This window comes from Pseudopipra pipra, chromosome 4, assembly GCF_036250125.1.
Source record: "Pseudopipra pipra isolate bDixPip1 chromosome 4, bDixPip1.hap1, whole genome shotgun sequence".
NCBI classification, from domain to species: Eukaryota; Metazoa; Chordata; class Aves; order Passeriformes; family Pipridae; genus Pseudopipra; species Pseudopipra pipra.
The window spans coordinates 58,286,126-58,301,088 of NC_087552.1; the positions used below are offsets into that span (position 1 = coordinate 58,286,126).

Consider the following 14,963-nt stretch of genomic DNA (forward strand, 5'->3'; position numbering starts at 1 on the left):
TTTCATATGCATTGTTCACACAACAGTGCAAATCCACATCTATCTATCCAGACACAATCACCACCATCTTGGAATGCCATTGCCTTCTTTTAAGCCATAAGAGCAACTGTGTTAGTAATGAAGTAGTCCAATTTTTGTTTTCATACTTGTTTTTCCCAACAACTATGAGTGTTTGAAACCTACTTACATTATAACATCTATTGAAGTATTTAACAAAGTATGATAAGGAGTAGAAGGAAAACTATTTTATTTCCATTTTTATTAGCAGATTATTGCTTGGGAGCCTATAAGTACATTAATGCTGAGTAATATGCCTAACAGATGTAAATATTTTCAAAAGGGGTTGGAATGATGGTCACACATTTTAGAAAATTTTTAATTCTAGGTTGTATGAAAACTATATTTCTCTCTTCCTCTTCCATGCAAATATATATTTCTATAGCTTTATTTTTATTTTTATGAAAATTCATATAAGATACACAGAAAGCTAAGATGTTTCAAAATTATATGAAACAATTATTTGGAAGCCAAACACTGAAACAGTGATGATGGAACTGTATGTTAAAAAGAAATCTTTCCCAAAATATTTTACATATTTTCAAGCTGTACACATTGCTTTCTAAAATTTAGCAATGGAACTGTATTTCAAAGTCAGTGTTCCATCTACAGTTATAGACTAGAACAGCAGAAGAGGAGTGAGATTCCCATATGAGTCTGCTGAATCCACATAAAATATTTTTTTTTCCTTCATGCACAGCAAAGAAAGTGAAAATCAAGCATGAGAATGTTCAGGTCCTGACTATTCTTTCTGCAGAAATCTGGTGGTATTTCAAGTTTTAATATAAAAGATTTCAGTGTCTAATTCTCACTTAATTTGGGATTTATTGGTAACCAAACCCAAACACCTCTAAATAAACAGCATGGGCTGTTGTATAAATGTTTTATACGTTTCCAAAATGTTTTATACATTTTCTATAAGACAAACTAAGTCAATGAATGTCTGCTATTCTTGAAATATGTCTACTTAAAGGAACAATCAGGTAAAGGGAAATAGTGTTTCTCCTCAGACTCCCAGCTGAGGCTAAAAGCTCTATTTTTCCCATTATACTACTGACACTGAGGATCTCTGACCTTTGACTGCAGTAAACTGGGAGAGGGGCTTGCAGAGAATATCTCTGTGTCTGAGAACAAATGGAGAATATCCAACATGACAAACACTAGCCAAGCATCTGGAAATATCTGTGTATTCCACACAGCAGAGCTTGGGGTAACTCAGTGAACTGGCTGACAGAGGCAAGGATATACTACAATCTGCAGCTGTGTAAGAAGTAGTTGTACAAAGGTGACTCTGCACCCGCCTGGATTTAGTGGTTACCAACAGCAAGCCAGCATGTGTCAGCAGTTATCATCACCTCCCTGTACTTGGAATATCAAATAACCACAGTATTGCAGACATGGCTGAGGGCAACCAAATGCTTCCTCTTCCCTGATAATTGCTGTAGCAAACAAAACATAGCTGATGATGTCCCAGTCCATGAAATGTGGTAGGTAGAAGACTCTGTGGCAGCAAGAAAAAAACCTGTAAGATATGAAGCAACATGGGAGTCCCTTGAGAGGAGAATTAGAAAGCACTCATTTCAGTGAAGGTGATGATAGCCCAGAAAAATGTGCAAGGATATAAAATAAGGGATGATAAAAGAAAAGGACAGGAGTAACAAAAGAATCGGAATGCAAGACAGACACAAATCACATAAAAGCTCCTATTTATCTCTGTGATCTGAGGACAAATAAAGAATTTGAAGTGCTGCCAAAGCTACCTTTGTTTACACATAAACACTGATAAGAATTTAGTTGCGTTCCACTCTTTCCCACACCCTTCTTTTTAATATACTGGATACAAAAAGTTAGTAATTAGGAGACTAGAAAGAAGAGAGGAAAAACTGTCCTTTTCTGTGGTTTCCCTAGTTGCCACTAGTACATTCACTTTAAATTACTTTTCAAAACTGAATGTACTAGTGGCAAATTTTATAAAGGGAAGAGAAACCACAGAAAAGGACAAAGTATGCTTATTAGGAATCTGAAAGTAAAGTGCATTCAAAAAATTTCAAGTTAATGTCTCACTGCAAGGAAGCACCAACAAAATTACCAACACTGATGGAGAATGAAGGGATTGAGGCAAAGAAAGTCTGAGTATTTTCAGTACAGAAAAAGAAGCAAACAATGTCAGAAAGAGGTAATATTTTAGAGTAGCTGCTACCCCGGCTACAGCCAGTAAGTATTGGGAACAGCTTGCTTCCTTTTTTCACAGCTGTATTAGCTATTATAATAAAAGATACTGTCTCCCCATACAAACCTCGTCTTTCCTGAAGTTGCTGAGGATGGCTTACTTTGCTGCCTAGATGGGAGGTTTCACTCTCTTCCCTCGTGCCCTCCTCTTTCTCCACCTCTGACACTCTTTTAACCTTTCTCTAAGCTGATTCAACTCAATAACCTGGCAGAAAACTAAACACAAAAAAAGGCTAGCTTAGTTGTTGAGTTGAATCGGTTTATTGAACAATCAGATAACTAAAGCAGATGGAGCAAGAGTGAGGGCATATAACCTACAGGTAAAGGGGCTGTTGGGAAGCTAGGAGCAACAGGACTTTCTGGTTTTTGAAGCAGACATATGATGTAACTTTGTTTTTATATCCTTAGACCACTACAATTACAATAAAAGTAGTGACCTAATAAACTTGACAAAGGTATATCACAGTTAAAAAAACCCCCACACGTGAAATTTGTTAGGTGACTCCTGTGAGACATATGTTTCGGATTATGAGCTTTCCTGAGTCAATGTAAGAAAATACGTTTTCAAATATTTGGTGCAGAATGGAAGTTGCAGTAATTTGCACGAAAGAGGAAAGATAATCGGAAAAGCATAAGCCTTCAAGAAGGGACTTTTCCTTGAAGCCTTCAAGCTTTTTGAAGACAGGTAAGGAACAATAGACCATGGAATTAGATTCACTGCAGAAGCAGTCAGAATAAAAATCAGAGAACAACACTTGTAGGTTTCAACAGCTGCAGTTTAAACAGAGGCATAATTTAAAACTGTAGTTTTGCAACTGAGATCCATGGTTAGAGATCTTAGTAGGGGTGGTTTCAGTGGAGAGGAAAAGAATAGAGCAGATAGTTCATAAATATAAAGGGCAAGTAACACACAATTAGACATGACATTAAGATGAAAAGCCATAACAACAAATTTGACTCTCCAGGATTATGGGAAAATGGAGAATTAAGATGGGCTGTGATCACAGACACCAGAAGCCCATTCCCATCATCACCTTTAGATTATGTGACCATATGGATCATCTCACTGATACAACTGGTCAAAACACATGCATTGCCACAAATGCAAGACCAGGTAGAGAAGCAAGTAGCTTGAGGGAAACCATGAGAATGTTCCCTTCAGTACTACAATCTTGATTAGCTATGCTGAAATTGGGGTGATGCAAAGCCAAAATTCTGGTGGGATCAATGGTCTAAACTGGTACAAACTGCCCTGTGCTGCCAGAAGAGGCAATTTTAAGCCCTTTCTCCATGTTGATCCTTCACCCAGCACAAACCTTTTATGTAGTTGTGCAGTGAATCAGGACATGTTACTGATGCAGCCAAAAGTTATGGGAAGAAGGCAGCAAAAGGGAAGAAGTGTTTAACCCAGCACTACTTCTGAGGGAAAAGGTACCTTGGGCCATGGTTTGATACAGTCAATCCAGCTTTAAAACTCCTGGTGGCAGATCAAAAATGATAAGGTTCTATGATACAAAGCACCGTTCCAATATAAACTCACTCTGCAGCCTGAATTTGTTTAAAACAAAGCCCAAAATGGAAGAATTAACTCTACGCTGGTGAATTTTATGCTAATTAGACCTCTCTTCTCTTACAGTTGGTATAACTGCAGCATAAGAGTAGAAAACCATTGTCAATTTTGCATTTTGTGCCCTGACCTAATTTAGTTCCAGCGTAACAGTGGCCTTGCATCTCACCCAGATCAGGTTGGTCCTGTTGAGTGACTCAGTGGCGCACAAACATAATATTAAAGTTCGGAGACCTGTGTCCTCTTTGCACTCTGGTCAACAATCTCAGTACATGGGGACAGGTTCCATTTTCATTTGTAAGAGGCCACAGTAAAGGGTGATTATGATGTTTTTACTGTAACCTTGTTCTTCTTGCTCCAATCCACAGTTCTGATGGTTTGTCAGTACCTTTCATTAGGTTATGTTTAAAACTGAGTCACAATCTGAGTGTTCGACATTATTCAAGGATATCTTAAGTTAAAGATTTTGTAAAACTCATTTTGGCAGCTGTTACTGTCAATATCTAAAATGGCATTTCTGTGTAATATCAGGTATTTTGGAGGGTGCTATTTACCAGTGCTCTTCTGCAAGGATGGAGCACCCTTAAGTTCTGAGTGAGGGACCAGAACTTCCCACAAGTTCTGCAAAATCTATCTTAAAATTTTTAAAGTAGGTGCTGCTCATTCTTGTAATTTGATTGTGAGTTAAGTAACAGTTATTTTATTCTCCTCACACCTACCACAGGCAAAGAATGTATTGAGAATTTCAGTTGTCGCTGGCACAGAAGCGTTTGCGCCTGGCTGGCCTGGCTGCAAGGAAATATGAGAACACAACCTAATTACACACAGAAAAGTAGCCCAAGTGCGCAATGAAAACACACGTTGTAGGTAGGGGTTTTTTCGGGTTTTTGGTTTTGGGGTCTTTTTGTGTGTATGTGTAGACGGGGGAGGGCGGTGGTGGTGGGGTTTTATGTTTGGTTTGGTTTTTTTTTTACATTTGAGGTTCATACTTAGAGAATGTGGCTCTCTGGCTGTCAAGCGAGAATAACTGCTTTTCTCGTTTTACAGGGATGATTTGAGGACAAAGGTCTCACAAGTGCTGCTTACTTCGAGTTAAGAATTTGGAAAGCCATTCAGAACTTAGGCAGGGGATTGTCCTTTCTCCACGGAGCACGAACGGCAACGCTCCCGCTAGAGTGGAGCTGAGGGGCACGAGGCAAATTATGGAAGCAGAGAGGGAAACCAAAGCGCTCTACTTCGACCCCTCGAGGGGGACAGGGCGCACGAAGCGCCAAAGAGGCGCCGGGCTGTGCAGAGCGGGGTCCCGCAGGCACCGGCCGCCACAAACACGACACCCCGACACCTCCCTCTCCCCCAGCCCCACGCCGCGCAGGCGCAGGGGCACGGCCGCCGCCGCGGCGCTTGCGCGGTGGTGCCGCGGCCCGGCGGGCGCGCTCGGTGCCGCGGGGTCGGGCCCCGGCGGGAGGCGGCGCTGCCGCCGCGCTCGGCCCGCCCGGCCCCACACAAAGGGACGCGGCTCCCGCCCACACCGCGTGGCGGCGGTGCCGCCCCCGCGGGGCTAGGCCAGGGCGGGCCCGGCCCCCTCCCTCTCTCCCTCCCCTCTGCCGGCCTCTCCCGCCCGTGGCCGGGAGGAGCGGCGCGGGCCCCAGCGCAGCCCCGCCATGCCGCCCGCGGGCCGTCGCGTTCCGTGCCGCCCACCGCGCTGCCACTGCCGCCGCCGCCGCCCGGCGCGGCTCCTCCTGCCCGCGCTGCTGCTGCTGGCGGCCCTGGGCGGTGGCGAGGCCGCGCTGCCCCCGGGCTGCAAGTACGACGGGCGCCCCAAGAGCGCCGGCAAAGCGGCGGCCGGCGGCCCCGTGGAGGTGAAGGTGGTTTGCAGCAACCTGGAGCTCGCCCAGGTCCTGCCTCCCGAGGCGCTGCCCAACCGCACGGTCACCCTGTGAGTACCGGCCCCGCGTGGGGGTGGGGGCGGCCTCGGGGCGACGTGGACGGGGCGGGGATGCGGGCTGAGGTACTGCGGGGTGAGGTGGGGCGGGACTGGAGGCGCGGGTCACCCCCCTCTGCCGCTGGAGAAAGGCCCTGGAGCGGATGTGCTTTTCATGTGTTCCCTTAGCTTCCCAGGATGGTGATTTAAGAGGGGGTGAAGCGTCCCGTAACTCACCGGAGGGGCGGGACCGTCCCGCAGAGGCGCTAACGCCCCATAGAACAGCATCCCCACGCTCCCCCGCATCTCTGAGTAGGCGTGCTGGTTTTGTGTTGAGGCAAACCTGGCCTACCCATTTGAATAATAAGTTTCAAACACCATGCGCGATTTACTCCGAAGTAAGGAATGGATTTGCAAGTCGTTTTCCTTCGTGAGAGATTAACCGGTCACTCTAGCAATGAAGTTCATAAAGTGGTTTGTGTTGGGAGGGAGCTTTAACGATCATATGGTCCAACACCCCTGACGGGGGCAAGGATCATCATCGGCACTGGATCACATTGATCCTAGAAGTGGAACCCAGCGGCAAGTGCCGTCAAGTAGTAGCCAAAGAATCGATGAAAAGAAACTGAATTATGGGGTCTAGCTCAACATATTTATCTGCTTAAGTGGAAAACAGGCTTGAAAGATCTATTAGTAATCCAACATTTAAAAAGTACAGAATGTATGTAGTTCTGTCATGAGAACAACAATCTGTCTGCCCCTTTTGTGAACTTTGACAGCACCAAAACACCAAGGAAGGGCTTCCTTCAGGAAGCCTTACTGAGGTGAGGACCCAGCAGATGCTTGGACCTGGACCTATAAGAAAAGGGAAAGCCAAAAAAAAGTTAAAGTAGTAGTCTTGGCAATCTGCAAGGGTTCAGAGAATATTGGTAAATTACTTGTGAGAAGTGACCATAAATGTTCCTATATCAAGTTTCTAAAGTAGAAAACCAAGTAAAAAGTAGAAAGTAATGGCTGTTTGAACAACAAATATATTTTAGTCTTTGTTAGCTTCAAGTGCTTTGTGGCTGATTAAATGTTAAAAATATGGTATTATCTATAAAAACTTTGGTAAAGTAGATGATAATATTGTTGATATGCTGAAGTTGACTGTGGGGATCATTTGGTTCAAAAAACTGAATTGCTGATTTAAAAAACTTGAAGCTCTGATTGCTGTGAAAGACAAGCAGATATAAAACACAGCAACCTTGCTGTGAGTGGATATTTGTTCATAATTACAGTGACAGAAGAATTTGGAAGATCTTTCATCTTGTTTTCATACTCCTTCAATATGTAGTGTGTATATAGAGCATATCTACATATGCTGATTAGTTGCTTTCGATAAACTGGCCTTTGAAGTTCATAGTAACTTCTGAAACATTTAGTTTTCCGTTTTGAACTTTTTAGTAGATGTAGCAAGAAACTATATTTTTTCATTGTCATTTGTAGTAAATATTATAACTGTTGATATAATGTAATGAACACTTTGAAATTTTGCTTAAATATAAGGCAGGGAGTGTTAAATCAATGGTCCTGCTTTTTAAGAGAGTGGACACTAACTGTTGTGTTCATGTTTAGAATCTTTTGAGTTTGTTGACTCTTGAGGCATGACTTTCCATATCTGAGTGTTTTGTTGTGGTTTGGTTAGTTTTTGGTGGGTTTTGGTTTTTGGTTGTTGTTTGTTTTTTTTTTTAATTTTAATTTTTAATTTTAATTTTTTTTATTATTACCAAATCCATCTTAACCTGGATAGAAAGTGTTGGTGATTTATGGGGTTTGTTGCCAAGTGCCACTTCACTAACATCATGATTAGTAGTGGCTTGGTTAATCGTTATTTAATCTTTTGTCAAAAATTACTTTTTTCTTCCTAGCTGGTACTTAGAATTGCAGCACTTGATGGATAGTGGAAGGTTGTCTGATTAGAGTCAAACTGCCTTGAGTTATCTTGAATCTTGATTCTTGTGGGATTCTTCTATTAAGATAACTACTAGTTCTATTATATCTTTTTGTGTTAGTTGATCACTTCAGAGATAAATAGCTGAAAATAGATCACCGTGTAGGTCAGCTGCATTTTAATTCAGTTTTCTTTTATGTTGACTGTTTATTTTGCACAAACCAATTTTAAATAGAAGGATCTGTATAGTTTTATATAATTTCTTATTTTTTGAGTGAGCTTGGAATGATGCAAATGAAGTGATTATATGCATTTTAGAAATTGTGATTTAATCCTTATCATTGGTTAGACTCTTAGACTTCCAGCAGATCAACTACTGTGCATTTAGCATTTACAATTTCTTTTTCCCCAGAGATATGTTTTGAGGACAGGTCTCTAAAAAGTGAGGAAATGAGAGAACTGCTAGAAATTAGGATAAATGAGTAGCATCTGAGGATGCTGGCCAGCTTCTTTCCTTCTTGCACACCATTGTAGTTAGTGGTCAGCAATGATATTGAGAAGTTGGGCAAGGTCACTTAACTTAGGAAATGCCCTGGCCTGTGTTTGCCACAAAACATGTTATTGTACTAGAAATTTGGGCCAATATTATAGAATACAGTTATTAGAATTACAATTCAGAAAAAAGAGCTTAACTTGATTTCAGTTGATAAGAGACAAAATAAAGGAAACACTAGAAGAGGAGTATTCAAGTACGGAGAGATATTTATGGGAGATTAAGTAATGTTTATGATTTCTGGCAGTATGGTAAATTGAAATTCCTTTAGAATCCAGGTAGAACTAGCTGTTGCCTTACTAGGCAGAGTAGGTCAAATTCCAAGGTGAATTCAAGTTTAGTTATAGCTAGGGAAGGGACTTTTTCCTAGCCTTATATAATAACAACTGATGGGGATGCAAATGAAGGGTGTATCTACATGAACACCATAGATGACTTTGACCTTTGTAGTTTAACCAGCCAGATGAGATGCTTTTGGTGTGAAGATACGTTCACCCAGTGTTAACTCTGTACTTTGTCTGACACGCTCTGAGTTTCAGTAGATGCTGAAGCCATTGCCATGATGCACATTTAGGTAAGGAATGCCTTGTACTCTTGAGATAGAAGCTGAGATAAGACATCCATTGCTGTCCTGTTTCTTGATGGAAGCTCAAATGATGATGCCATAACTTTTTGGATATTAGCCATTACTTTGTTCTTTGGAAAAGAATGTGTAATTCCACTGAAGACAAGCCTTTGAAGTTGTGATACTTGTTATTCGTTGAGAAGTTTTAGTTACCCATTATGTATATGCTATTGGAATAGGAGTCTAAATAAACACAGAAAAAACATATATTTAGTAAAGAATTGTGTTTCTGAATCAGGAGACTTAATGATCTACAAACAACTTTGCTTAACCACATATCGCTATAGGAACATAGGAGTATCAGTGTTTGCACTTACAAAAGTGTTAGGATTTACAAGCCAGAGCACTGACTTGGATTTGTGTTCAGAGCTGTTCAAAGACACACTTAACTGAGTTGCTGTTGGGAAACATCTTAAAATGTTACAGTTTGCATTCGGCTCCTAAATAAAATCACATAAAACTGCATTCATTAAGCAGCTCAAATGCATACTTAACTTGGCTTTCCAAATATCTTTGCAGCTTTTCCATTTGTAACACAAATTCAAAATTTCAAGAAGTTTCAAAGGAAAATGTCACTATCATTGTAGGAAGCCGCTTGTATCACAATTTGGGACTACACTGTAACTACCTGAGTCACATAATGTAAATGTCTTCTGTGGAAGTTTCATTCTTCTTTTAAAGTACATTTGTGTTACTAACTCAGTGGTACTCTTGACAGCTATTGGCTTTCTTTTTTGATTTTTGGTTTTTTTTTGTTTTGGTTTGATTTGTTTGTTTTGTTTTGTTTTTTTTTAGAATAGTCAATTTTAGGCTGTTTAAGTGGTCAGTACTAATAACTTGGGCAGTGGTAACATTTTTTGAAGGTACAAAGTGCTAATAACTCCCATTAAAGCTGAAAATTTTCTTTGACTAGTGGACATGTAGGCTATGCAAAATGTGTTGTACTTGTGAACACGTGGCAGTACAGAAGCAGTACTGGAGAATTATTGTAGCCACAATGTAGTAATTCACAGTACATGTACATGCCTTTTTACTGGTGACATCCGACTCTTCAAAGTCATTAGAATGTTTCATTTTCTTGTAGGCTTGTGTTGTAGTAGAACTATTCAGTATATATCTGTCAGAACTTGTATGGCTTCCCTTGTTGAGAAGATAACCATATTAAAAATCACATTTGTGCTTTTCTGTATGTACTTTTCCAACGCTGATTCATTGCTGTTATTACAGGATATTGGGTACATACAGTATTCTCTTATGGTGTACACTTTTGTGTCTATTTGAACATTGCAAGAAAATTCTGAAGTCACAATTTGAACAGCGTTTTCTTCTAAATTGCAATATTTAGTTCCATCTGAATAACTATTCAGCTTTGGAAGACAGCATGTTATGTTGTTTATATGTATCCACTGGGATACACAGTCAAGTTTGAATAGTGTTCTCTTATTTCATGTAGTGTTGCAATAATGGCTTTAATACACATGTTGGGTTGTAATTGGTAATAGTCTTCATGCAATAATGATTGTATCAATTCATACTGTTTTTTTTTCCAAAAAACTATTCTATATAAGCATTTTTAAATTGTCTTAGGTGCCTTTTACAATGAGATTATCATACTTTTGATTAAATACATGAGGTAATTAGAAATATGGCTTCTGTACCATAGATGCAACAAGCTTGGGGTTCAGATTTTGCATCAGAGCTACGTATTGTTTCCTGGTGAGTTGGAAATAAGGGAGGTGGAGAGAGATAAGTTCTGCAAAATTCTGGAGAGCAAATTTAAATTTTTGTAATGGAAAAAATTATTTTTTTTAAATTCTCTGAGCTACACTATTAATGTAAAATTGCCCAATACCTTTATTCCTATGAAGCTACCTATATAAGCAATGTTCTTTAAGTGTTCATAAACCCTTCAGTGAGTATTTAATGTTCAATGTGTTATGCTGTATTTAGCCTCAGGAAGACAGATTTTATCTTCACAACTAATACTTTTTTTCTTTATTGTTGTCTTTTATTGATCAGTAGTACTCTTGTTTTTGTTTCAGTTTGGCAGAACTGCAAAATACTAAAACTTTTATTTAATGCCAAGGGTAAAAGAATTCAAACTAGAATTTGTGCTGGAGGGATGAAGAACAAATCACTACTTGTGTCTCATTTCAGAGGTCATTTTTGTAATTTAAAACAACTGTGGAGCTGCAAGTTTAGATTTTTCATAATTTAATGGTTTATATGTGCAGGTTCATGGATTTGTCATTACTGCCTTATTTAGTCTGTATCATCACCATAATAGTCTATAATTTAATCTCTTCAGTTTAAATGCTTTCTTTGTACTAGTAATTAATCCATGAAGATTAAAAACAGTTGAGCACTCCTTTTCATCAGTGATAATAAATTGTTTTAAATGTGAGAATTTCAGATAAGGTATGTTTTTGTGAGATAAATGATACATTTTAAATATTAATTATAATAAATAATTTACTGAATATCTTTAGTCCTTACACAGTAAATAGGTGAGAATTTTATTTTCACCTTCATATTTCACTGTTTGTGTGCTTAGCAGTGAAAACTGCCATGTCTTGTTGCCTTTAGAGTGTTTATATGGATTACTGCTTTGTGGCTCCACCTGCTGTAATGCCACAGGGCATGTCCAGTGGTGCAGTACACTACTGTCTTTCAGATCTCCAGGCTGCCTTAGAGTGAGTGGGGTCCAGTGCACTGCAGTGCAAAGGTTCTAGGTCCCAAAGGAGCCAAGCTGCTTTGGTGGTGTGTGTGATCCAAGCTGGGCAGCCAGTTTTGGCAGGGCTGCAGAGTCATCACTTCTGGAGTAGGAACTTGACATTTTTGGTAAGATAGGCCAACTAAGAGCTCTTTGCGGGGAAAAAGCCCAAACATAATAAATGCAGATGGATTAAAGACATTTAAGAAATAGGCAGCTTAATTCCACTATTTCCATCTGAACACAAAGGCTTATTTCTGTCAGATACAAGAACTCGTTTTTGGCTAACCTGTGTTTTTATAGAGTACGTTTTACCTTGAAACTCAGATTTTTAAAAAGATCCTGTCAAACATCCCAGACAACTGATTCTCGAACTTTTGTTTTAGGATAACAACCTCTGGTGTTAAAACGAGTTAAAAGCAATTCTCAAAACTGTGTGTTGATGGGCTCATTAAACTTTCTGTGGGTTGTAGTGAGCTGACCTTACAGCTCTGTGCTGGAGAAAGGAGGTTCCCTTCAACCCTCTCTTCCAGCTTCTGGCACAGGGATGAGAAGCAAGGACACGATAGAGGAGATCGCTCCCTCTGATTGAGTAATGTTACATCTGCATCCAGCTGTCAGTAAAACTGTAGCCTAAACTGGAGCTGATGTTTGTACCTTCACTTCCCAGTCTCTCACTGTGTGGATGTTTGAGGGTTTTTTCCTCCCCTCCCTGGCTCAGTACTAGCTCCATGCCTAGTCAGTTCAGGGAGTTAAACTATCCAAAAACTGTTTACTTCTGTAGGATTAGGATATAAATTTTTGTAAATGTATCTTTGTGTGCCAGCATCTGACAGGAAGTGCTTGTTAATGTGTCTAGACAAAGCACTTTCTAGAGAGCTGGTACACCTGATAGGAGGTGTAAATTCATGTGAGACTGGGTGTGACAGTGTATGCTATAATTAATACTTCTGTGATATGACACATTGAATTTATTTGCCATAACAGCTAAAGTTAGGAGTGTTTGGCTAGGCATCCATGTGCAGTATTTCTTGTGAAGTGAGTTACACTCTTGGCATGTGTGTATGGAGGTTTTCTGGGTTGGGCAAACATGCACTGAACTGCAAGTCAGTGGGAATCCTGAAAAGTATACAAGTGGTGGCTAAGTGGGAAACTCAGGAGGGAGCAGAAGGTAGTAAGACAGGATGGTTACTACAGAAAAAGTTGATCATCATCTCTTAAAATAATGCAGATGCTACAGATAAAAGCAGGGGAGAGAGAACTTGGAGGAAGCTTCCTAAAATGCAATGGTCACAAGGGTTAGAATACCTGTGCTTTTTGTTAGCTTTTAGAAACGGCAACTCAGAGTTAGTGTTGGAAGAAATTGGATGTTGCTGTGTCCTCTGAATTTTTTCTTAGGTAGGCTTTTGAACGTGGGATAAGTATGAGAAAGAGAGGTTTGGTTGGTAAGGTTGCAATTTCACAATAATTTATTTTGAAAGTAATTTAATTTGCAGCAACATTGCTACTTATTCTTGCATTCTATTTTGCCCCTCAGTTCTGTGCTTTTTCTAAGATGATTATTATTTAGTACTTTTACATAGAAAAACTTGCTGAATTGTTCCAGTGATTGACACTGTATTTCACTAGAAATAAATTTCTCTCCTTAAGAACAGTTTGTTTTTAATGAAAAGCAATAAATAAAGCATATGGCCACTGAATATCAAGAAAAAACTTCTCTAATGGCAGTGCATAGTGATCATTGATGCTAGAGTAATGTAGGGATTGTGTAGGAAAACCAAAGGTTCCTCATTAGACTATATAAAGTTAGCACATTACCAGTTAAAAATTGAGCAATATAAATAGAGCTTTAAATCTGTAATTTCATTACTTGTGAGTGGTTTAGTTTACAATTTTAATATTGTTTAATATGCATTATAATGGAATAGCATATGAAATCTTTTATCTCTTCCAAACTTCTGTTTTGCAAATATCTCATTGCGAAGCTTTCTCAGTTGTAATGCTTTTGTTGAATTGGAAAATACTGTCTCCTTTCATTAGGGGCTTTGGAAAGATTCATAGTTCTTTCACTGTGTGAAGTTTGGTGAAGTGTTTTCATTTCAGAGTTACTTTTAAGCAAGTACTGTTCATGTTCAGTTCAATCCATTACTATGTTGCTTTTGACACCTGTAACTCACTAGAAGGCAAAATACTAACTTGAAAAATATTGGGTTTATATCTGTGTTAAATCAGCTTCTACAAGATAAACTTTGAAAAATGTATTCCTTTTTGCATGTTCACAACTTTCAGCAGAAAGCATTTTTCTTCATTGCACAGATGGTTATTTTAGTCTGGTTTGTGCTGGTGGCCGCTTTCCCAGTCCTTAGATTATACAGGCGTTGTGAAATGATCTGATTTATTTTCTATTTCCTGGCTCTCTATTTGAATCTCTTAAAATGTGTTCTGGAAGCTACTTCAGCATTCAGCTAAAAGTTACGGTCTCCCAGTCTTCATACAGGCATCTTGATGGCCATTTTGACTACAGGTTAGGAGTGTTAATGGATATATGTGTTTTAATAATATCCACTGAAAGGATTCATATGTGAAGTTTGGAGATGCATTCTGAATTCCTGCCTCGTTGACTGCTGTCTTAGTGATGGTTGTTTTATAGCTGACTAGCCAAAATCATTTCACAGGACAAAACTTTTTCCACTTAGTGCTCACTTTCTTATTTTAATGGTAAAAACAGCTGTGATTTTTTTTTTCCTTCTATATAAAGAAGTTAGTACATCAACTTTAGTATCTATTGCTAAAATTCTTTGTAGTACAAAAGACAGACTTTGGGTTCGACTGCATTTATGTTTTGCAGGCTACCAACTGTGCATCTACTGCTAAAGGTCTCACCAATAAGTTAAGAGTCAGAGTTGTTTCTTTGCAGAGGTTTGCCAAAGTCTTCTGCTACTTTACGGAGCAAAATGGAAAAAGGGCTTTCTGATCCAAGCTATATTCAACAAAGAAACATTTCAGCAATGTTTCTGGAATAGGTGAAAAGCTGGGGGGAGTTTGGGGTGTTTTTTGAGGGGGGTGTTATATTTTTTCTTGAGGTGCATTATTTCAGATCACCTCTGTCTCTACAACTCTCCTGCTCAATCAAAGGAAGAGGGAGATGTGTTGTGTGAGGTGATTTGAGATGTCCATGATTCTTTCTAGAACCTACTTTTCAGCTGCTTGTTCTTCCAAGTTTTTTGTGTTAATTCCCATGGCTGTGTTTTTTAACACAGGGACTAACATTGCCTGTGTTAATTCCAAATTTTAGTTTTCTGATATGTAAGGGTTGGACAAGCAAAATGCATATGTTCTAAGGAGACATTGTTGATCATTTAAAA

General features: G+C 39.4%; 1 protein-coding gene and 1 long non-coding RNA gene across 2 annotated transcripts in view; one reads left to right on the forward strand and one right to left on the reverse strand.

Annotated features, from left to right (window-relative positions):
• Positions 1-429: 429 nt before the first annotated feature.
• On the reverse strand, positions 430-5,201 carry LOC135413423 (uncharacterized). Its single transcript, XR_010430226.1, has 3 exons — positions 4,940-5,201; positions 2,354-2,502; positions 430-1,579 (listed from the first exon to the last, which is right to left on the reverse strand). It is a non-coding gene; the product is annotated as an uncharacterized LOC135413423 (long non-coding RNA).
• A 145-nt stretch (positions 5,202-5,346) lies between these two features.
• Positions 5,347-14,963, forward strand: part of ADGRA3 (adhesion G protein-coupled receptor A3) — a 56,312-nt gene continuing 46,695 nt past the window's right edge. The window contains exon 1 of the mRNA XM_064653107.1: positions 5,347-5,789. Coding sequence (XP_064509177.1) covers positions 5,515-5,789 — 275 coding nt within the window. The 5' untranslated portion in view covers positions 5,347-5,514. The remainder of the gene's footprint in view (positions 5,790-14,963) is intronic.